The sequence below is a fragment of the Chenopodium album genome, chromosome 21 (genome assembly GCF_948465745.1).
Source record: "Chenopodium album chromosome 21, dcCheAlbu1.1, whole genome shotgun sequence".
NCBI classification, from domain to species: Eukaryota; Viridiplantae; Streptophyta; class Magnoliopsida; order Caryophyllales; family Amaranthaceae; genus Chenopodium; species Chenopodium album.
In genome coordinates, this window is record NC_137854.1 from 9930805 (window position 1) to 9955095 (window position 24291).

The following is a 24291-nucleotide window of genomic DNA, read 5'->3' on the forward strand; positions in this document are numbered from 1 at the left end:
GCAGAAATTGAGTCTATAGTGAGAGTTCCACCAGATCGTGTTGTAATAGCTCAACAAAGTGATAAATCGAGGCAACCAACGGTCAAAAAGGGTTCTCAATCGAACAAAAGTAAAGACCCACCAGTTCAAGCCAATGAGGATCCACCCAATAGGGTGAATTGGCGCCTTACAGGGCGTGTTAGGAAGCCGAGTCGTGGTCTAAAAATCGCTCAACCAGGTGGAGAACCACCCGACCAGGCGATAGGCCAAGGGGTTTAACTTCCCGACATGTAGTAAGAGGGTCGTGCGGGACCTAGATAAACCAGCGCTTTGCGGGAGGCAACCCGTATTTTACTTGTTTTTATTTTTGTTTTTTTTTTCTTCTTTTTCTTATGAGAGGAGAGAGGAGGGAATTTAATCAGTTTTATGAGTTTTTGGTACAGTTTACAGGGAAAGACTTAGCCAAATTTGAAGGAAGAAAAAAAGGCGTCAAAACTTGTTCTCGGGCCCGACCGGGCGGATCTCCGCCCGACCGGGCGCAAAAGTTGACGTATACGGACTTAAAATTGGCCCGGCAGGGCGGGATTTCGCCTGACCGGACGCGAGAAAGAGATCAAAAGTTGAGGAAAATCGCCCGACCGGGCGGTAAGGCGCCCGACCGGGCGCGAGACAAAGGTGGGATATTGGCTGGAGATCGCCCGATCGGGCGAAGTGGCGCCCGACCGGGCGCGAGCCAAATGAAGAATCAATAATTTAGATCGCCCGACCGGGCGGTGAGGCGCTCGGCCGGGCGCGAGCAAGTCCCCCGTCTTTACCTCCTTTCTTTTTTTTCTTTCCTTCTTCTTTCTTCATCCGCCTTCCTCTTTCCTTCACTTTCTCTCTCTAAAACTCTAAATTTCCTCTGACTTCTCTCTAAGTTTTCTTCTTAATCCCTTACCCAAATCTAAATCTTTTCACATATTACTACTCCTCTCTTCATTCTCTACATCCCTATATCAAAATTTTACATTTTTCACAAAATTTAATTTTTGACCACTACAAATAGCGGCTAAACGGGCGAGGAACTTTCTCGGGGGAAGCTCAAGCGGGTCATCTCAACAATATGACCCGGCTCTCCAACTCCCTCAGTGGCCGACGATCAAGATCGCGACGGCGGAGCAACGGGAGAAATTGGAGGTGCTCTACGGAAGAGAGGTAATTCCCTCACGGTGGTTACACCGTCCCACTTTAGAAGCTTTAGGTATTTATGGTTTTGTTAGGAGATTTTTAAACGATATTGGTATGAGAAAATTTGTAGATATGCATTATTCCACATACCGTGAATTAACCCGCGAATTCTTATCTTCTCTTGTTATTCAAAACCATAAAAGTGGTCCAAAATTAATTTTTAGGCTTAATAATAGAAATATCACTCTTTCTTTTGTGGAATTCTGTAAATTGTTTGAACTGGAACCTGATTTGAACAGACAATGGAATGTTGAATTTAAAATGGAAGATGTTTATTTAGCTTTGACTGGCATTTCAAATGTTTCTGCTCAACATGCTAGTGCTAGGCCCATTCATCACCCCGTCCCCAAATTGTGGCAAAGATTTGCCGGTGTATGTTTCCTAGGTAGAAATGAACCCCATAACTGTCAGACCAATGAACTAGCTGTAATTGGCCATTACATGTTTGGGTATGAAAAATTGAACATCGCCCGGTACATCATTCACCACCTAGGTAGGCACGCTACGGCCAGCAACCACCACACTACCCCTATCCGTCTTGGTGGCCTTATCACTAGGATAGCCATCAAGAAGGCCGGTTTTGTAGAGAGTGGACCTCACAGGATGACTAACATGGGGCCGGACACCTACATGACCTCTAGGTACCTTGAGGAGCTTGGGTGGTTGAGGGTAGACGAGAACCAGGTCACCCATTGGTGCATTAGGACAGGGACTGAACAACCCTTGCCTATTTTTCCTTTGCCCAACCCTGACCTGACCGCCTTTCCCCCAGGGCAAGAGTCTTATACTTATGCCCTGTTAGTTGCCCATGCTAGGGGTGAGGATCCACAGCAGGCCCAGCCACCTCCTGTACATCCCATTCCACAGCCACCATCACCACCCCGACAGTCCTATTCCGTCCCTCACGGTGACTCTGACCCAGTTTGGGATTTACAGAGTATTGGCCAGGCCATAGGTCGCATAGAGCAGACCCAGACCGAGTTCAGACAGATAATTGGCTCTGTCGACCATAGGTTAGGCTACCTAGAGAGGAACCAGGGTAGGGGGCTCTACCCTATTTATGATGATTACGCTCGTCGGGGCAACATTCCCGACGATGCGGTTTACCCAGACTGGTTTCAGCCCCCACCCCAGGGATACGATAGGGATCCCATTGTCCATGGCATTTACACAGACTACTCCTCGTTCCATGGGTACGGACAGGACATTCCTTTTGGGGGACCGCCGGGGGGGACTTTTCATGCTAACTATTTTAGTAGTGGCTCTTTCGGTGCAGATGGTGCCGGTTCCAGTGGTGGAGCGGGTGGGTCCTCTCATATGGACCAGGATGAGGATGAGTAGCCAGCTGGGCTACTTTCGAGCCAATGAGGACATTGTCCGATCTTGGCTTGGGGGAGGATTTTTGGATTTGGTATATACTTTTCTCTTTCTTTTTCTTTATTTTTGTTTATTTTTGGTGTGTTTTTTTAGTTTAGATTTATTGCTTTTTAGATTAGTTTATTGCTTTCCTTATTTGAAAAATACAAAAAAATTTAAAAATTAAAAAAATAAAAAAATACGAACCAATGAACTGTAAATCATGCTTCCCTGTGCCCCACACTTGAGAAAAAATTGTTTTGATTCTTGGTATTTGATTTTGAGCATTGTGGATTTGTTTATCATGATTTGAAGTTTAATTATTTGGATTCCTAAACATGCGTCAATTTTGTCCAACTACTTGTGAATATAGTGCTTGACTAGTTGATTTGGTTAGGAATGTGTGATTAGTTCCTGGTATGTCAATGAATTTGAGTATTGGTTTGCAACTATGAGTAGTGTTTCATAACTCAATATTATGCACATGTGGAGGACAAAGGCATTTGTTCTTTTAGGTAGCCTTCAGATTTATTTAGATACATTTGTTCCCTTCTTGCTACCCATGTTGTTGCCTTGACTTTTTATTGTTTTTAGCCACATTACAAGCCATGTTTGCCCCATTGGTTACTAGTCCCAAGCTTGGCTTGGGGGAGCTATTAGTGAGTGAGGTGAGGGAGTTTGTAGTGTGCACATTATTTGCACAACTGGGTGGGTTTGAGAAGTTATTTGTTCTTGATCATATTTTTATTTGATGAGTTTTATTGTGTATATATTTGGAAAATAAAAGTGTGATGAAAAAGAAAAAAAAGAGAAGTTCAAAAAAAGTGAGAAAAAAAAAAAAAAAAAAGTGAACTTCTAGAAAAAAGAAAAAAAAGAGAGCAAAAAGAAAAAAATAAGTTTGATGTTCAAATTGTCTAAGTGAAGGTTTATCGAAAAGAAAGAAGAACTTTTGAGTTTCATTGTAAAATTTGAGTTTTGAGTTCAAAGTTTGTTATTCATTCTAGTTCATTACTATTATATTTTTATGAGTGAAATTGTAAGTTTTGGGATTGTTTTTTATGATTGGAGTATTTTTGGTGGATTTGTGTTGGAGTTAGTTTTGTTGGAGATGATTATGACCATCATTTTTGGTCATGGGTTTATTAGGATATGGCTCCCTTTATGCATAGCTTTTCTCTCACATATTTCCAAATTTTTCCTACCCTTTTCCCTAGCCTTACATTGCAAGCTTTAAAAGACCTTTTGACCTTGTGCATAGAGTTGTGTAAATATGAAAGTGTTGTTTATCAATGCAAGTTATGATTTAACATATTCCGAGTCGACTATTAGGTTGAGTGTATTTCTTTTTAAACACACGAGTGTTGTGAGTTTGGGAGGGCATTGTTCACATTAAAGGGGTTGGGATGGGGAGCGATCGAGTACATCTTTTACTCGCCACATAAATGAGAGTTGAGTGTGTGAGCACTAGTCTTGAATTCTATATGCTCTTGTGGTTTGCTCTACTTGACAATTGTTGGGGATGAAGGGTGATTAGATGGATAGGATTGGTTGATTTTGAAGCATGTTCACTTGATTTGCCTTGAATCGTTTGTGCTTGATTTTTATATTGGGGTGAGGCATGTTTTATTTGTTCATTGAGGAAAGGTTTGGCTTGGGGGAGTTTGATGTGTTCATTTTATATATATATTTATCCCCGTCCCTTGGTCCTAATTAGTAGTGTTTTTGGCTCTTCCGAGCCACTTTTGTTACTAATTTGTGTTTTCCAGTGCTTTGGTAGTTTTGCTTGAGTTTTGTAGGAATTTGCGTACTTGGAGCAATTTCCCGGGCTTTTCGAGGAGCATCTACAAGTATTGGAAGACCGCGACCGCGTTCGATAGCCCAAGGCCGATTGGAGGGATCAAATCGGTGATTAAGGGCTCGGTTATGAAGATTTGAGGACTTGGGCCAAGTTCGGAGGCCCAAGAGTTGGAAGTTTCGAGGCCCAAAAGCCTCGCCGAAGATCACTATCTCCGCCCAGAGGCGCGCCCGTCCGGGCGGGCCAAAGCAGCACGCGCCCGGTGCACGCGCCCGGCCGGGCGCGAGAAGCCAACTGAAGTAAAAAAGGCGGGCCCGGTCGGGCGAGCCCTTGCCCGACCGGGCGCGCGAGGATTTAGGGGCGTTTGCGTTCCGATTAGTTTTGTTCTAGCGATTAGTACTTGCTTAGTATTAATAAGTTATTATGAGGCAAGATTAATCTATCTCTTGATTATTATTATTACTCTAGTTTTAGTTTTTCTCTTCCTTCTCTCTACTCAACTTTCTCTCTCTACACTTTATACTTTGTTCTTTACTCAACTCTTTATTCTGATTACTTTGGAAACGATTTCTTTTTTCTAAATCTCAGTTATTCATTTTATTCCTTCTATCATGTTTTATTTTATTGCTTTGATTAGTTTAGATTTAATTATGTGTGAGTAGTCCTTTTTCTAGGGTTTGTGGGGATCCATAAATAATATGAAGGGATAATCTATTGTTGTTAATTATCAATGCTATATTAATTTCCTATTGATTGATTTAATGCTCTGTGACTAGATTAGGCCTGATCTTTTATGCATGAGTTTGACAATATTAATTCGAGATTCGAGAGATGAGAATTGATGTTTAGGTCTAGTTTCAATAGGCAGGTTAATTTATAAATGGTTAAGTCGAGATTCGAGAGATGAGATTTAATACCGGTAGATTAATTCTGTGATTGTAATACGTAGCGAGAGCCCTTTATAATCTGGTTAATTGATGCATTGATGATTGATTATTATGTTTTACCCTGGAGTATTATTTATTGGTGAACCTATGCCCTAGGTATTTAATTCATTGATTCTTCTCTATCCTTTATCCTCCCTACTTATATTCTTCGTAGTATAGACTTTTATTCACAAAAATATTGGTTACTTTAATAATTTAGACTATAATAATTAATTAGGAATAGAAAGACCAGTTTCCCTGTGGATTCGACCCTACTTCCCTATCTGCATAAGTTAGTGGACTTAGGTAATTATTTTTTATTAGGTGATACGACTTTAGCCTGTCAACTACATATTTATTTATGGCATGTTAAAGAGCATGTTTAACTAAACAAATTGTTTAATTATGTTTAGAATAATGAAAAGGAATTTTATTATAGTCCATATAATTTTTATTGATGCATTAAGCATGAGGAAGGAGCTATATAAGTGTCTATATACACAAGGAATAAATGGTATGTTGGTGCCTTTGTGCACTTAAGGTGTTTTTAACACCGAGGGATAGGATTGTTGGCGCTTTATGCGTTTAAGGTGTCTTTGACACTGAGGTAGTTTTAAAAAGGGTTCAACATTAAATTATATGTGGTCACTAATTATTCAAGAATTAAATTGGTATGTTTGTTTGATTCAATAATTATTGTTGATTGAATTATTATGCTTTGGGAGTCATCACCAAGTTTAATAATCTGTAAATAACGTAAAGTGAAAGAGATTACGCACCAAAACTTTTGGAACGTATATACCTTGAGTATGAACAATGGGGGGAGTTATGGGGTTTTATATTTAACCATAACTTCTAATGGAGTACAGGACGCTGTATATTCCCTTTTATTATTATGCGCTGGAATTCCGCCACCAATGTGTGGCATAGTGATGCTGGCACGGTTAGCTCCCGTGTCAGTGAACCTCAATTTATTGGGGTAGGTTTAGTTGGAAACCCGTTCGATGCGTAATCAATGCTAAATGAATCATTTAGTGTCCAGTTAAAGAGTCTTGTTGTTTGTTGTGTGTGCTTGTAAACAGGTGCAATGAGGTAAGTATGTGTGATGCTAAGAGTTGCATGTTGGTGTGTTTAAATACACTTATGTACTCAGCTTTGCTGATTGTGTGTGTTGTTTGTGTCAGGCTATGTCTTTATCTTGGCCATACGATGATCCATTTTAATGGAGAGTAGTGGGGGCAAGTAGAGATACTCTTTTCAGGTATTGAGGCATGTTCATGATGGGGCATGAGTGAAGAGAGAATTATGCTAGTTTCCACTAGGATGTGTAATAATTATGTTTTGGATGTTTTGTTTGTAGGAGTTTATAGGTACTACGCAGCGGAAATAACATATATGAATCATATTCAATAAAGTACCTAATCCCAAGAATCGCATGCATAACACACAAGACACATAATCATACCTTTGAAGCGTGAATTCCACGAAGCTATTCGACAAGCAAATCAGGGAGAGAATAGAGCCCCAAGTGTTGCTCCTCTACTTAGTCCACGAGATTCGAACGAGCCGTCCACCAATACTAGATTGGTCGAGTGATTGGGGAAAACCGCGATCACCACCTTTTTGGACAACCGACCACCGCACGAACCACCACCACCACGAGGCACCACCGGCGACGGGAGGAGGAGAGTGACGTGACAGAGGGAGTATGAGAGGGGTTGGTTTCGTGTTTGCTAATTAGGGTTTGATCTAAATGATCAATCAATTTCATGTACTGCAAACCTAGGCACCTAGTCTATTTATAATCTCATTATAATTAGACTAGGGCACGAAGCCCAATAGCCTCCCAAAGCCCTATATGGCCGGCCACCTAGAGTGATGAGGCCCATGATGGGCCTCGTCCTCTAATGCTCGATCTAGCCCCTTTGTGTGACCTTATAGGATCCGTCCAATTGGGCTTTGGGCTATTTTACTAGTCCAAAGATCGTAAATACCTCTAGCTATGGCAAAACGACAACCCAAATGTCCGGACTTAATTATCTCCATAATTTGATCCAATTATATATCTAGTAATTGCACACGACGAAGACATAACTCCTTCATTGTTTTATTATTTGTTGGACTAATACTATTATTTGATTGATCGGTTTTTGAATAAGGGACCTAAGTGGTTCCAAGTTGTAGTGGATTTTATTTAACTTGGTTTTGTTGATTCTCAACTTTACGTACTTTTGTTAGTTCGGTTTTTAAATTGTGTCATTTCTTAGATTTGACTTTCAAGTCTTTCGCTGTGTATCTTTGATTGTTGCCTTAGCCATTTACACGGTGGCGGTAATGTCTTAGATATTCCTAAAACGTATTTTCGAGAGGGAAAAGTGTATTTTAAAGGAAAGGAATTTCTAGGGTGTTACATAGATGATGTGGCATTAATTAGGAGGGAAATTAAAGTCCAACAGTCAACAAGTGAAGACTTCACCATTTTAGCTGGTTTTAAGTCACTTAGGACTGTTAAAAAAGATTGGGGTATAAAGTTGGGATTATTTTTAAAAAAAAAATAATAGTTGAGATAATTTTAAGCAAATTGGGCAAATTAAAAATGGAATTATTCCAGTCAATTTTTCCTAAAAGATTACCCATAAACTATCAAAAAGTATTCAAGTTACACAAAAGATATTAATATTTCTTAATAGGAATAGAAAAGTCAAGGGTTCGTTTGACATTGTTGTGGTTTTTTGTTTTTCAAAATCGTATGATATATATCATATAATGAATAAAAAAAATTAGTCAAACTTATAAATATCATAATAATTTTGAAAACTAACAACTGAAAAGTGGAAACACCTTTTTTCTTATTTCGTGTTTTTGGTTTTTTGTTTTTACAAAAACAGAAAACTGAAAACAAAAAACAATGCCATACAAACCCCAAGTGATTGGATTAAATTAAGGAAAATTTCACGGGAATTATCCAACCTTTAGCTCGTTCTCCCAAAATAATCCAACCTTTTGATTAACCCTCAATAATCCTAAGTTTACTACTTATACTCTCTTACCGAGCCTTTTTGACCGGTAACCTGAACTTCGGGTTGCTTTTATTTATTTATTTATATTTTCCTTAATTTCCCCTGCCTTCTTCCTTCTCCCCTCTTCAACACCAATTCAAGCTTCCAGCCACTAACAATGGCTCCTTTACCTCTCTCAACCTTGCCGCGACCGTGCACCACCTCACTTCACTGTAACTTAGCCACCGCTACCTCCGCCACCACTAACCCCACCCAAACCCACTCTTACCAGACTCAAAACCACCAATTCCCCCTAGTCGAAACCACCCATACCCGAATTCACCACCCCAACCCATACCCGAAACCCCAATTCTACCTACCCAGAGCATGAAACCCCAACTCCCACCGATTTCCTTCTCTTTTCTCCCTCTCAATTGAATTTTGGGCTGAATTGGGGCGGCCGTAAGCCGTTCATGTTGTGGTTGTTGCTTTCGGTTGTGTTGTGGGTGTTCTTTCCGGTTGTGGGTGGGTCATGGATGTTGTGATGAGTGGTGACGTCGGTGGTTGTTTGTGGTGGTTATCGGCGGTGGTGTTTGTCAGTTTGTGGTGGTTATAAGCGGTGGTGTTTCTGGTGTTGTGATGGTGTTGGTGGGTGTTAATGGAGGAAGGAAGAGGAAAGGGAAACAAACAGAGGGGAAGGAGATAGAATTTTTATTTTTATTTTTATTTTCAGAATTTAAATTATTATTTAAATTTTTTTAAAAAATTTGACCAATCAGAAATTGCCACGTGGATGTAACCGGTTGAAAAGGTTAAGGTAACCTGCTAGGGTTACTAAGAGAAAATATATGGTAAACTTAGGATTATTCAAGGTTAATCAATAGGTTGGATTATTTTGGGAGAATGAGACAAAGGTTGGATTATTCTTGTGAAATTTTCCTTAAATTAAATACAAAAGTCAAGTGATTGGATTAGGTCAGTGAGAATGTTGAAAAAAAATCAAATTGTAAAGTGTGAACTGTTATGTATTCTTTGTTGATGTTTACGAGTATTTTTTAATCTCTTCCTTGATTTCAAATGAAACCAAACTAAAGGGCTGGATGGAGTAATATCCCGTTATAGAAAACAAATCGCAAAAAAATTATAACATAGAATATGAATATGATTTAATCATCTATCATCACAGCAAAACACAAGCTAAGTCAATAAGCAAAAAATCTTGCGTGGACCTGATCCACAATAATATTATTGTGGGCCCAAGGTTTATACACACGTAACTGGTATTATATTCAGCCATAGTGACCCCTAATTTTAATATAGTAATCTTATTTTAAGATAATAACCTTTTTTTAAAAAAATTGTGTAACCTATAGTGTTATTATGAATTTACAGTACGTAGAGCTGTCAGTTTCTGACCCGAACCGTTAAACCCGACTGTTTCGAACTGATCCGAAAATAAACTGAACTGCTTAAAACCCGTTTTTTGGAAATCGAAAACTGACCCGACCCAATTTTTTTCAACCCGAAACTGAACTGAATCGAATTTGTGCGAACCGTTACTAGCCCGACCCGGTATCAAGCCAAACCGTTACAACCCGAAACTGAAAGCAACCCAAACCGATTATGCCTAAACCTGATAGTAACCCAACCCATTTTAAACCGAAAACCGTTAAAACCCGATAAAAATCCGATAAACCTAAATCGTTTCAACCCGTAACCCGTTGTGATCGAACCGGTTATAATCCGTAACCCGTTGTGACCGAACCGTTCACGACCCGTAACCCGTTGAGACCAAACCTGTTTAAAACCCGTAACCCGTTTATGATCTAATATGTTTCAATTAACCCACTACTCGATAAACCCAACTTATTTATGACTTGACTTGATTATAACATGACCCGTTCCTACCCGTTATCTGACTAATTCAACTCGATAATCATCCGACTCAATTTTAACCCAATATGATTTGATTAGAAACCCGCTTCAAAGTGGGTAAACTCGTTTTCAAACCAACCAAGTTCAATCTAAACCGATTATAACCTGAAACGATAATGATTGGACCCGATTTTACCCGATTTGTTTTGAACCGAAACCCATTTTAGAACCGACCCAGTTTAACCCAAACTAATTATGACCCGAACCAATTACGACTCGTCCTGATTAAGACCCGAACTGTTTTTAACCGAAACCCACATCAAATGGGATAAATCCGTTTTCAAACCGACCCGATCCAACCCAAATTGATTATGACCCGAACCGACTAGAACCCGACCCGATAAGGACCCGATCCGAATAGAAACTGCAATTACAAAAACCAAACCGAACTGACCCGATAATTTTTAAAACCGACCCAAAACCGACCCGCTAATTATTTCAACTCGTTATAAACCGACCCGTTATAACCCGAAACTAATAAATCCAACCCAAACCCGAACTGTTTACCCGAATTTAATGACCAATTTTAACATAGTGATTATTATTATTCATATTGACCTTATAATAAAATAATTCATTAAAAAAATTAACCACTTATAGCTTTTACAATGTCACACTCATTTTTATTTCAACACAATAACCTTTATTTTAATATACTATCCTTTTTTTATTAATAAAACAATTGTATTGTCTCTAGTGTTGGTGCTCCACTATACGCTAGCAAATTTAATCGATATTTGAATACGGTAGCGTTGTCCGTAAATTTCTTTATGGATAATGCAAGACTCGTACTTATTATCAGCTTCAAACTCTACTGTCCCACAAACAGCAACATCTTCTTGATTTGGATTTGCTACCCACAAATTTGCTTCTACTATTAGGGAGTCGTCTACAGGCATCGATAAAGCTGATCTTGACAAAGGAATTCGAAGTTTAGATGACTTGTTGGTTAGCTTGACTGGGTGAGCTTGTGGTTTGTCAAAAAGTCTGGTTTGATAATATTTCTTGTCATAGACACTCGAATAATCGTGGCTGCCATACCGAGCAAAAACATGGCCATAGATATTGGCAGAAGACCGAATAGGATCATCAATGAAGATGGTCATGTCTATGAAAGCCATACATCCATAGCTAAAGATAATGTAGTGCACCGCTGCATACCCATGCGCACCTTCAATCACTGAACATATGCGCTTGTCATAGCAATCAAACGAGGGCCACCTGGAGGTCGTCCCTTTGCTGATTTCAAGATCCTTCACCGGATCCTTAAGATATAATCTTATGCTAGACACCATCATGTAAAAATACATAATCCACCCACTTCCTAAAGATAGCATGCGCTTACCGGCTGAACAAAATTCGGGATCACTCATGTCTCGGTCAAATATACAAAATTCGTCACCAGAAGAGTCGATTATAACGCAGCCACAAACGGAAGGACTTTCATTAGCTTTGCTATCAATAAATATTGAGAGCACCTCAACTAATTCGTCTCCACAAACTGGACGCAGCTTACTCTGAGATGAATGTGTGCTCCTAGCAACATAAAGTCCAACAAAAAAAGAAGTCATATACTGGTATATAGTACATGCATCAATGCATGCACTCCAAGAAGCAAAAACACATAAAACCGATGTACCTCAAGGCATTTTCGGATAATGGAAGTAGCTGATCAGAAAGCACCTGAAAATGAAAGAGATGCCAATTAATTAAGATACCACATTTGGCGGGAAAAAATAACTGAATTGGCATCTAATTAAAAAGTTGGCAGCTTTAGAGTAGACATAAAGATATAAGACAATCGGCCCAAATTATGAGTCTTTTACGTACTAAACCATTTAACGTAAGCCAACATTTGCAAATAATAATGATTATTTTCAATTTTTTTGTATATAGATAGCCTAGGATAGGAAAGTATAATGAAAACTAAAGTTTCCTTGGACTAAATATAACATAAGATCAAAGTTTAAATGGAAACTTAGAAATTTAGGCAAAAAAAAAAAAAAAAAAAAAGAAAAAAAAAAAAAAAACCCTTTACGTTGTTTCTTACATCCCTACACTATAGTTCGAGTCCATCTATGCGCATATCGCCTATATTTTTTCTTTGCAAATAGGAGGGTAAAATAGTCATTTGACATCCATAATGGTACTTTTTATAGTTACAATGGTACTTTTTGTGTACTATTATGCATTTATATTATACCATCAAATTATAGATTTGTCTTAATAATACTATTATATCTCACATTGATATAATATTTGATGTACAACTTAGTGATTTACATACTTGTTTGTATCATAAGAAAAATATTTATACCACTACAATATTGAATAGTACTATTTACCTATTTGATGGTACATTATACTCATGTTAATATTTACAATTTAGCCATTCTATTTCAAAACTCTTGAAAGTTGAGGTCCTTGTTGTATTCTTTCCTTTGATATAATCATCAAATTAAGTTTTGGAATAAGAATTTTAGTTTATGTAGAAATAGCTAGTTTACTAGAGAAGTTGTAAACCATAATTACCACTTACCAAGGAGTTTTTCTGTGCATTATCTGTACCCTTGGTCTCATGATCAATCTCCTCCTCCTCCTCCTCCTCCTCCTCCTCCTCAACCGCGTAGTTGGTCATATCTTTTGCATCATAAACACGATTAAAAGCATTGTCCCATGTGACGGCCACAACAACAGAACCACCTTCTCCAAAAATCAACTTGTTAGAGGCACTGTGAGGAGCTGCTAAAAATTCTACAAAGCCGCTAGCAAACGGACCATCTTGCAAATGCAAATCCCACAAGTGTGCTTGAATCTTAAGAGAGGAATGCACCGGCACTGCCACGACATATCGAGAGAGGCTAAGTGGTGTAGAAATAGGGGTTCGCACAAATTCATCAGCTGACTTATTAAACAGTGTGCTCTCCATATCACCATCTTCGCAGCTGCGGTAACTTTTGCTGTTGGCATACCCGGCAACAATGCTTCCATAAACATCACAAAATGGGCGACTCTCATCATACTTGGCAAATATTGCAACCTCAACAAAAGCAAAAGCAGCAAACTGAAATGTAGCATAGTAGACGGAAGCAGAGCCATGTTCACCTCGGACTACAGCTTTTTGAAGCTTATCGTATGCCTCTTCAGTGTTACAATCCAAATCAACTTGTGCTTTGATGAATTCAATGTTCCGAGTCTTATCCCTTAGATACAGATCCATTTTTGTGCTAGTGTTGCCTAGTGAGCATGGGAAATCATTGTTGCATTGTGGCCCAATTAGGGACAAATAGCCATGTTTCAAGATTGTTTCCGGGCTGTCATGGTCTCGATCATAGAGACTAAAGCTGGCAGTATCAGTGCCTCGAATCGAACCATAGAGTTTACATGGTCTCTCATCATCAAAATTTGTGTCGATGGAGACAGAAAAAATTTGAACTAGGGGTGATGCAAGAATAGGATAATACTCACTTCTATAGGCATCCGTCATCTCTGCCAAGTCGTCTATTGTATATGACTTTGATTTGGGCTGATCAACCTGCAATATACATCGGACCAAAGGTTAATGATGCCTAAATGGTTTCTAGTTCAGGATATGTATATGTTAAAGTTTTATATACTTGTATTATTACTCAATTTATAAACAGCAAGTTGAAACAATAAAAAGGTGTATCCATGGTGTTGATCCATATAATGAGAAAATAATGTGAGAGAGAACACCTAATATATATAGTACTAGGATTACCCAAAATATGTAGACAACGAATGCATTAGATACAACATACAAATAACTTTAACAATATAAAGTTAATTTTACATAATTAATATCTAAACATTCAACATGCACACCGAAAACTTTAATCTTTCAAACACAAAAATTTTATGACAATTACTTGAAAAACATCAAAATTTTCACATAAACCCCTAAGAAGTAAATTAGGAACAAATAAAATTGAACCTTAGAAGAGGTATGATGAATATCTTAAAGCTTTTGGATGGAAAGTTTTCCCAATTAATCTGCTGAATATTTTCCCCATCATTTTGTCAACCTAAGACATCATCACTCATAGTATAAAAATTTAAACCATCCCTCTCTTTCTACCATTTTCTTACTCCTCCACATCATGTATACTACAAGTCCACAATACAATATACTTTCTCCAAAAATTCAGAAAATTAATTTTTTATAGTTATTTTTTTTGTAAATTTTTTTTGTTGACATTCAAATTTTATAAGGTATTCTATTGTTTTTAATTAGAGTTAAGCATAAGGTTGGTGATTATGTTTTATATTTTTTCACCATTTGGTGATTATGTTATTTTTTTTCACCGTTTGGTGATTGGAGGGGTAATTCTGGCAAAAAAATAAAAATAAAAAGGAAGCAAAAACTTAATCAGTTGTCATATACATTGGGTTAAAAACTTAGTCACTTGTGGTTAACCAATAAGAAAACAGCAAGTATTTAATTTTCTTTATTCACACGAGGCATGTCAATTGTGAAAATGACGGCTCTCTTATGAACTTTTCCCAAAATTTCCCCCTTTGGAGCACTTCATCCCCTTCCCCACGTATTTCCTTTTTCCCCTTTTATTTTTATTTTCTTTACTAGTTAGTTCTTCAAACTTCACTCTTAATGAGTTAATGGTGATTTGCTCTTTTAGAAAGCTTGATTAAAGGAGTTCGGCACTTCGAAAGGTAAATTTGTACTTCATCTCTTTGGTTTATTTGTTCTTAATTTCCTTAATTGTGGTGTACTAATTAAAATCGAAAAAAGTAGGGTTTAAATTTTGTCAAAAATTGTGGAATTCTTCCTAACTTTGGGTCGAATTTGGTGTTTGATGATAAAATTTCGTATTTTTACCTTTAGATTATTGTTATAAGACTCTTTATTTGCTAATGCATGGTTAAATTGGGTGGGTATCTTGACTTTAGTATAATTGAAAGGAGTAGTGTGAAACAGAGTAGTTGTACTTAATTGAAAGGATTTAGTATTTAGTGTCGAGTAAAGTGTATTTATGTGTTAATTTGTTTATGAATTATATGGAAGTTGTTTTATTTTTCAATGTGTGTTGATGTTAAACAATAGCTATTGTAGTTTTTAATTAAATGACAATTATATGTTGTAGATGGAGATGATCCTAATGGCACTTGTTGTTCGATTTGGTGGGGTGCGGAAACATACTCCTGATTTAGAGTATGTTGGTGGTGAAATGAAAATGTTTGATGAACTCCCTACTAATTTTAATGTGGATGGTATGAGGAAGATCATTGGTAGTTTAGGGTATAAAGACATTATTAAGATGCATTATTGTGATCTTGCTAAAACAAAAAAAACAGGCATTAGATTCTTAAGCTATGATGATGCTACCTTTGCAAAATCCCTTAGTTTACTTGTTAAATATAGGCTTATGGAAGTTTACACCGAACATGAAGAGGATGATAGTGATAGGTATGAGGGTGTAGTTGGCCAGGTAAAGGGGTGAACTGGTTGGGTGGGAACAAAGGTCATGTTGTCCAGAGGGGGTAAAGAGTGACTGCCACTATAACCAGGTTGTTTGGAAATGACAGTGAGGGTACAAATGAGACTTTTGGGGGGGATATGTCCAATGAGGTTAGTAATGAGGTTAGTGAAACAGAGGGAGGCTTTCATGTGAACCTGTCAGATGACATTGACGATGCCATTGACTTTGATGATCAAGGGAGTGATGAAGAGGATTAGAAGGTTGTACAGGAGCACAAGTTAAAGACCACAAAAAGAAAGAGTCTGAGTTACACTCTGAAGAGGAGGACATAACTAGGATGTTCTCAAGTCAGCTAGGGGTAGGAGAGGAAGCTCATGATAGTGACTATGATAGCTGCCCACAAAGTCCTATTGACTGTGAAGAGGAAGCTAATTATGGGAACCTAATGCCTGAATCCCCTAAGATGAAGCACACAAAACCCCTCACACATAAAGCACACATGCTCACTCTCGGGCATGATGCTGAGAACCATTTTTTTCTTGGCCAATTATTTCAAGATGCAATAGAGTTGAGAAAGGCTCTTAGTAATTACAGTGTTATTGTTGGGAGGGATGTGTATTTCACTAGGAACACTAAAAAGGCAATAGAGGCTAGATATAAAGCACATACTAATGGATGTCCTTGGTACATTTGGGCTTCAGTTGACAAAGACAATGGTACTTTAGTTGTGAAGACATTAGTAGCTAGTCATACATGTGGTAGGAAACCCATTGTGAAAAAAATGAGAGCTAAATGGATTGCCGAAACCTACCACAAGAAATTCAAGGTCAATCCATATTTGAAGTGTCGGGAGATTGTGGATACAATTTTGACTGAGTATGGGATCAAGGTGTCTCTATGGCTTGCTTGGAACCCAAGCACATCAACTTATAATTGGAGAGTATGAACATGAATACTCTATGTTGTATAGGTATGCAGAAGAGATCAAAAGAGCCAACCCATTGAACACTATAAAGTTCAGCCTAGATCAAGGACAAGTTAAGAGACTTTACATGTGTTTTGACTCCATTAAAAAGGGGTTTCTTGATTGATGGTTGTTTTTTAAAGGGTCCTTTTGGGGGGCAGTTATTAGTTGCTATGGGTAGAGATGCAAATTACCAAATGTACCCTATAGCATGGGCATGTGTGGAGGTGAAGGATACAGGGCAGTTGGGAGTGGTTCTTAGAGTTGTTGGCAGTTGATTTAGGTACCTTTGATGGAACAAGGTATACTACTATTATGTCTGACCAACAAAAGGGGGGTTGTTGAAGGCAGTTGCAAATGTGTGGCCTATGGCCGAGACAAGATGTTGTGCTAGGCATGTGTATTGCAACTTTTGGACTAAGTTTGGGGGGGGACTTCTTTACCGGAGGTGTCCGAGAATGACTTCAATGCAAACATGAATGAATTTTCTAAGATTACCACAGAGGCTGCTGAGGATGTGAGGAACAGGTTTTATGTGAAGTGGATAAGGGCTTTTCAAACATATAAATGTAAGTGTGATAGCATTGATAACAACATGAATGAGGTGTTCAATGCTTACATTTTAACATCAAGGCACAAACCAATCATAACAATGTTAGAAGATATTAGGGAGGGTTTAATGGATAGAGTGCAAAAAAAGAGAGACTTCATACTTCATAAGGACATTCAACTGTGTCCAAGAATTCGGCAGAGGTTGGAATGGTCTAAATTGGCAGCAAGGGGTTGGGTGGCTTATTGGGATGGGAACTTCACTTATGGTGAGGGAAGGAGGTACACAAATAAGGTTTGTAATCAGCTTGTTCAACAAGACATGTACTTGCAATGTGTGGCAGAACAAGGGTATCCCTTGTAGGCATGCTGTGGCAGCAATATGGAAGGCCCGGGAACTCTGAGTGGTTTAGTACAACCACTTACTTAAGGGCATACCGGTACCCACTTGAGCCCTTGAATGGTCCAAATGAATGGCCTGAATCAAGTGTCATTCCAATCACTCCACCCCCACTCAAGAAGGTTAAGCACAGACCACAGAAAAATAGAAGGCCCTCTATTGGTGAGGTGGTAGATACTACAAGGGTAACTAGAAAAGGTCAATCACAAAGTGCTCTTACTGCAAACAGCAAGGGCACAATAAGAAGACTTGTCCTACAGCACCCAATGACACACCACCAAGCCCGAAGTGGCAAAGAACCACTGCCCCATCAACACAGGGGTTGGTTTGTACACATACTCCCACGGAATCAGAGGCAGGCTGTGGCAAGTACTTGTTCATTTTCATACAAATTATACAAAAAATCAATTAAAGCTATTTAATTGTCTTTCAAACTTTCAACAGTACATCAATCCAAATTGGAGCCAAACAAGCATTGGAGGAACATCGGGACAACATACTCAGCCTCACAATACAAGGTACCTTACTTAATCAAAACTACTAAAGTTAAAACAAATATTAAAAACAGAATTACAACACTCTAAATTTTTATTTTCCTCCCGTTCTCTTTTATTTCTTCCTGCAATTCCACATTTTTTTAATGAACATATACTATGTCAGTTTAAATAATTTGTTCTTTTTTTTTGGTTTTTTTTTTTTTTTTTTCCTTCAAGATGTTTTGATCGCTTAAGCTCTTGTTGCAATGATGATAGCAATAGAGAAATTTTTGGGTAGCCTTTTGGAATAGATAGCTGTTGGAATTATTTTGTATTTATACTTTTGTAATTTATCCCAATGGCTATTATTATATATTCAGCTTTTAAACTCATTTCAGAATTTAATATTGATAAGTGATTATGTTTTTGGGAAGGTGATTATGTTTATGTTGGGTGACTAAGTTTTTTTTGCTGAGTTCAAAACAAGTTAAAAGGTTTTCCGGTGAGTTAAGTGCTCGGTTAATCTAACACAATCACAAAGGGTGAAAAAACAAAAACTTCATCACCATTTCTATACTTAACTCTTTTTATTTATAACCAGTTAGGAAAAAACAAAAAAATAGAGATTAAATTAAATAAAAAAACTACTTTTAAAAAAGTTTAATGAGAAAAGTCAAAGGCTGACATCAGATTTAAACAAATGTACTCCCTCCGTCCCCGATTGATAGTCACTTTTGTTATTTTTGGTGACTCAAAATGTTAGTCACATTTGTTTTTCTCAAGTACTATTAACATTATTTTTTACCAAAATTCTCTAACATTTGCATAAATATTTGTAAATTTAACTTTCTCAATGTAAATTTTACTTTTCCAAGTACTTTAATTACTTTCTCTATCTATTTTTTTTTCAATTTCCCTTTCAACGTACTTTCTTTATTTCTCTTTAATTCCCGTGATTTTTTAGCAAAAGAAAAGTGACTATCAATTAGGGACGGAGGGAGTAAAAGAGAAGGATTATAACCAATAGTCCAACAGTAAAGACTAAAAGTAACGTGGAGGTATTCCCTCAGCTACCCCCAACCCACATAAAGGTATTTACCCTTCCTCAAAAAAAAAATATTTACCCCCACCTTTTGAAGCACGAAGAAGCAGGGGAAATGGAGGTTTCAGTTGACTGAAGGAGAAGACCGCCTGGACGGATGACCAGACCTGACTAGTGGCTACGTTGTGGGTGTTGAGTGCCAACAACCTTCAATTTCTTACCCCACCATATTTTGTACTTATAGTTACCTTTCTCCCTTCTCTTCATGTATTTGAATATGGGTTAGAGCAATTAGATTTGGAAATTGAAATTTTTGATGTGGTAATAAAGGAATTTAAGCGAATTAAGGGAGTAGTATAAAGTTGTGGAGTATGAGATTAACAAGTTAAGACTCGTAATTATTAAGACTAGTTAACAAAATTACCCTACAACATTGATAACATGAATGCACTAATTGTGATAAAACGAAAAGAAAATAAAATTTTGAACTTGCCTTAGTCGTGGCCGCATCCTTTCTCTTGTTCGACGGCACGGTCGAAAAGGGGTAATGGGCACTGGCACTGCCACTGCTACTGCTGGAAGTAAAGGATGTGCGCCTTATGAGATGTAGATTCGGTTGGTTATCATGAAAACGATTTCGACAAACCAATCGAGGAGGATAAATCATAAAAGCGGATTTTGCAATTTTTAGACTACTCTTGCGGCCATTGTGTTATTAGTCCGCTCGCAAATAATAATGACTACTTTTCAAGACTAAACTCCAGCAGAAGAGATGGAGAGGAGAGAAGAGAGAGAAAAAGAAATAAGGGGCGGCGATTTTGTTTTGTGGAGTACCAAACATCCTCAACCCTTAAAATATTGTGAATTGCTAAATCGCGTCCCGTATTTATCAGGTAACGTTCGTATTTTAACATGATATTACTAACATGCCCCTTTTTAATTTTACCTTAATTTACTCTAACTTAATTACCTTAATTTATTTTTACCTCTTATAAATTTCCCATTTTACTAGTTGTGGACCCGCGCGCGATGCGCGCGTTTCCCCAAGTTATCACTATTGCTCGTTAGCTAATTGTTTTGACATCAGTAATAGTTACATAGTTTTGATATGTTGTGGTTTTATAAAATGTGTAATCAATTATTATGATTTATAAATACAATATATCAAATACTCTTATATTAATTATTTCTGAACAAAATTCATAAACTTTGCCAATCCCACGCCTTTTGGATTATTAAAACCGAATCCAAATCGATTTTAAATTCAATTCAATCCAATCCAATCTAATTCGGTTATGGAAATTGATAAGTATATATAACTCCTATAGCTTATTTCACTTGTTATTTGAAACTTTATATTGTGAGATTTGTGACACGACATGCTAAACTAAGGTGTTAGGAGATGTATTCTTGTACATTGTGTCGTGGCTAAGGCTCATTCATTAAACTTCCAAAATAAATTGCTTTGAACGGAGTGATTGTAAGAATTATGACTAATAGCAATTAATAATAGAACAAACTTATCTGATTTAATGTCGTGGCGTGACATAGCATCACTGCCCTAAAGTCGAATTTGCCCCATACTTGTACACACGGACTCATAGCAATCGACCTCCAGGGTTACACGACTCTAACTCTCCGGTGTACTACGAAAAGCTAGATTGAGAACACAATTATCAATGCCCAAAACTAGAAGTTATTTTGTGTAACATTTTGGAGTAAAGAAGAGAAGTATAGCTTTTAATTGTGTATCTCCCTTGTGAAGTGGAAGATGCTTCAGTTTATATAGAAGTTTCACCAAGCTCAAGTCAAAAGAAGGGAATTAGTATTTCACGGGAACCATGCATAAGAAATCAATCAAAAACCCTTTAATTATGCATGTTTACTAATTAGTTTTCCATTTATGTATTAAACGGCTAGAGAGGAGGAAATATATGATGATCAAAGTCAACTAATTGCCATAATCATGGTATCAATCAAGCAAATTTGAATTTTGATCTTTTGAAGCAAAATCAATGAACCAAGACTTGGAGTTGTACTATGGGAACAAGTGAATAACTCCAACAAAGGACAGTGCAAAATAATCAATAATTGCTTCATTTATACAAAAACTTGATCTATCACAAAATTATCAGTACATTATGTATTAATCTTACAATCAATTATACTACATACTTATGTATTAATTAATTACTGTATGTATTAATCAATTATACAAAAAAATAAAGAAAGACTCAAGAATGGTTTCCTGCAGAAGCAAAGATAGAGGAATGATCAACAACTCTATTACTCCGTACAAAACAATTGAGGAAGAAAATTGATGAATGCCGAAAGATTGATCATGATCCCTATGCCCTTCAACTATTCAATTCGTAACTAAAGCTTCTTAGCTATGGATAATCCATCCTTAGTTTGGTCCACAAAAGCACGATGAGAAAGAAGCAGCTTTGCAGCTTCATTGCAACCATTCTTTGCTTCCATGTGTAATGGAATTTCGCAGTACTGCAAGTACTGCAAATATCAGAGTACTATAAGGGATCGAAATAACAAAAAAGTTTACAACTCGGTGCAATATTAGCACTCTTGCACATTTAACCAAAGTGCACAAAGTCATACCATATTCTTGGCTTCCATTTCAACATTCTCTAATCCCTACCAATTTAGAAAAATTTTAACAATCTCAACATTGTTGTAGCCCCACCAACATGAAGAGGAGTTTGCAGTTTTGCACCATCTGTAATTGTAAGAGGAACAAGTCAATAAGTATCAGCTGAAAGCACAACTTCAAATGACCACAACATGAAACAATCACATTCACTTAAACATCACAAGACACAAGGGCGATTCCCTGATCTCGTCTTCTATATGAAGTCCATAGTGTGGACGCCGTTATTAAATACTAAAGAGCTAATCTACTTAATTCTAATGCATCTACTAATCTCTAACGGATGTAAATGGTGGCACAATTCTTTCAAAACCCGAAAGCATCATTCTTTGCTCTTTATTTGCCTTAGCTAATGACTTTACAGTACATCAGAAAAATCCACCTCAAAGTTTTCCACAAAGAGCAAAGATTACAAGAAAGAGCATTACATGCACAAAGAGTTTCTTGAACTGAAGGTGATTAATAAATGGTTTGGATTAATATGTGATGAAGACATTGATAACTAACTAACTGGTCTTCCTCTACTTTGGTGAAAGAAATGCCATGGAATGTACAACAATTAAATATAATTACCAGGGCCATGTAGCTTGTAAACCTTTCAATGCCACTGTCCCACTAATAGTACCCCTTCAGTTGAGACTTGAGAAGGCTTCAACTGACCTTTGTAAACAATAGTCTTGCGACAATCAAGCACCAAATTACAGAAAATGCCAAGATCAAATACTGCTATCAGAATCAATTCAAATAGAGAGAGGATGTTGACCTTGAGGACAGAGAACATATATAGATGTCCTTACACCGCCATGAGGAAATTCAAAGCGATTGTGATAGCTACCATAGAAACCCTCCTTAATATGTAATCTGTTGGGAAAACAAACAAAATAAATTGTTTACAGCTAGGAAAAGGTAGAACATAAAACCATAGGAAATAGCACAGAAAATTCTACAGATTAGAATGATCACAAATATTATTGTATAAGAAGATGTCACATGCTCCTAATCTCTTTCTTCAAAAATCCATTGTATTCAAGAACCTTAGAGCTTTGTTTACTCCAAATAAGCGAAAATAGAAAAGATGGATAAACAATAAGCTCTAGAAATCAAAATTTTCATTCTAAAAACTTGGAGCTCAAACTCACAAATAAAAACCCATAAAATAAACATGAAGCTTAATCGATCGATAACGAACAACGAAAAACTCGCCTAAACTAATTGCAGAAAAATCCCCAAACTGATATAAGTTTGAAAACATATATTATGGTGGTATACCCCTGGAATTCTTACGCACTGGCCATGGGAGCCTCTTGGTAGCTTCAAGATTTCACTCTCTCTTTCTTATAAAAGTCATTTAAATTTTGTAATTTGTATTAGTAAACAAATGCTCGCTCATTGATTTACTATTATGTTGGCCTTGTTTTATTAATGTTAAATTCTTTTCCTCACATACATCCCCTGCCAACTAAGGGTAAATTGAGTGGAGACGATTTTTCAAATCAATGAAAATCAAACTTGGAAAAAAAAAGTAAAAAATGTATTGAGTTGTATAACCTCATTGAAAAATAAAGATCACAATTTTCAAAGAAAACCCAGATCTTCCACATAAAATCAAATTCAAAAGCAGTAAATCTGCATTGCCTCATATGATTGTAGCCACAATTCCCCAAATCAAACCTTAAACCCCCAATAAGAACCCAAGAAACCAGGAAATTTGAAAAATACAGAAAATTTACCTGATTCAGGTCTGGTTAAGATTAATTTTGCTGAGTTTTATGATGTTCAAGTGGTCCTTGATATTCTCGTCGTCCTCCAAATCTTCGATCAACCGCTGCCACGACCGCCTTCTCCCACCGTTCAAATATGTTCTTCCCTCCCTCCGATCTTCTCTACAGTCCTATGTCATAAATTCAATTTCATAAAATTAAAAGCGAAGTGTCGGTATCAACAAATAAATCCACAATAATCTCAATTAATGACTCCATCATTAAAAGCTATTAATTAATTGCTAATACTACTTCCGGTTCATTTTACTTGCAACCATTTCCTTTTTGGGGTGGTTCATATTACTTGCAACAATTTTTTTTTCCTTATTTAGTAACTTTTGAGCTGCACAATTACATATATGCCCTTACTTTTTTTCTAATCCTACTACTTAACAATTTTATTGGATTTGCTTAGGGCTTGTTTGGCATCATTTTTGGTTTTTAGTTTCTTGTTTTTTTGAAAACTAAAAACCAAAAACAGGAAACAAGAAAAAGGTGTTTTCACTTTTTTGTTTTCAGTTTTCAAAATTATCATGATTTTAATAAGTTTAAATATTTTTTGATTCATTATGTAACATATGTAATATACTTTTAAAAAACAAAAAACCAAAAAACAGAAAACCACAGCGATGCCAAACGGACCCTTAGTTTTATGTTTTGATTAATTAACCTAACTATTCCCATTAAATTTACCCATTTCACTTTAAATTCCTTCATCTCCCAACCACCTTCATTGAATCTGCATTCAATACAGATTGA

At 37.1% G+C, this 24291-nt stretch overlaps 1 protein-coding gene and 1 long non-coding RNA gene across 3 annotated transcripts; both read right to left on the reverse strand.

The window, feature by feature from the left end:
• Positions 1-10770: 10770 nt before the first annotated feature.
• Positions 10771-19933, reverse strand: LOC145602182 (uncharacterized). The gene is made up of 4 exons (XM_081658351.1): positions 19601-19933; positions 12757-13752; positions 11857-11900; positions 10771-11753 (listed from the first exon to the last, which is right to left on the reverse strand). The coding sequence occupies exons 1-4, from the start codon at positions 19772-19774 to the stop codon at positions 10928-10930; spliced, it is 2040 nt and encodes a 679-aa protein (XP_081514477.1). The 5' UTR covers positions 19775-19933; the 3' UTR covers positions 10771-10927.
• Positions 19934-21236: 1303 nt separating this feature from the next.
• LOC145603078 (uncharacterized) lies at positions 21237-23649 on the reverse strand. 2 transcript variants are annotated; one of them, XR_014104684.1, is made up of 4 exons: positions 23503-23649; positions 22346-22633; positions 21724-21841; positions 21237-21609 (listed from the first exon to the last, which is right to left on the reverse strand). It is a non-coding gene; the product is annotated as an uncharacterized LOC145603078 (long non-coding RNA). The 2 variants fall into 2 exon arrangements; XR_014104683.1 differs by having other exon boundaries at positions 21237-21618.
• Between the last annotated feature and the right edge of the window lie 642 nt (positions 23650-24291).

Coding starts and splice junctions, on each gene's coding strand:
- LOC145602182 (XM_081658351.1), bottom strand. CDS start 19,774: ATGATTTATCCTCCTCGATTGGTTTGTCGAAATCGTTTTCATGATAAC. Junction 11,901..12,756: donor ATGCACAGAAAAACTCCTTG/GTAAGTGGTAAT, acceptor TTTCATTTTCAG/GTGCTTTCTGATCAGCTACT. Junction 11,754..11,856: donor TTATCCGAAAATGCCTTGAG/GTACATCGGTTT, acceptor TTATGTTGCTAG/GAGCACACATTCATCTCAGA.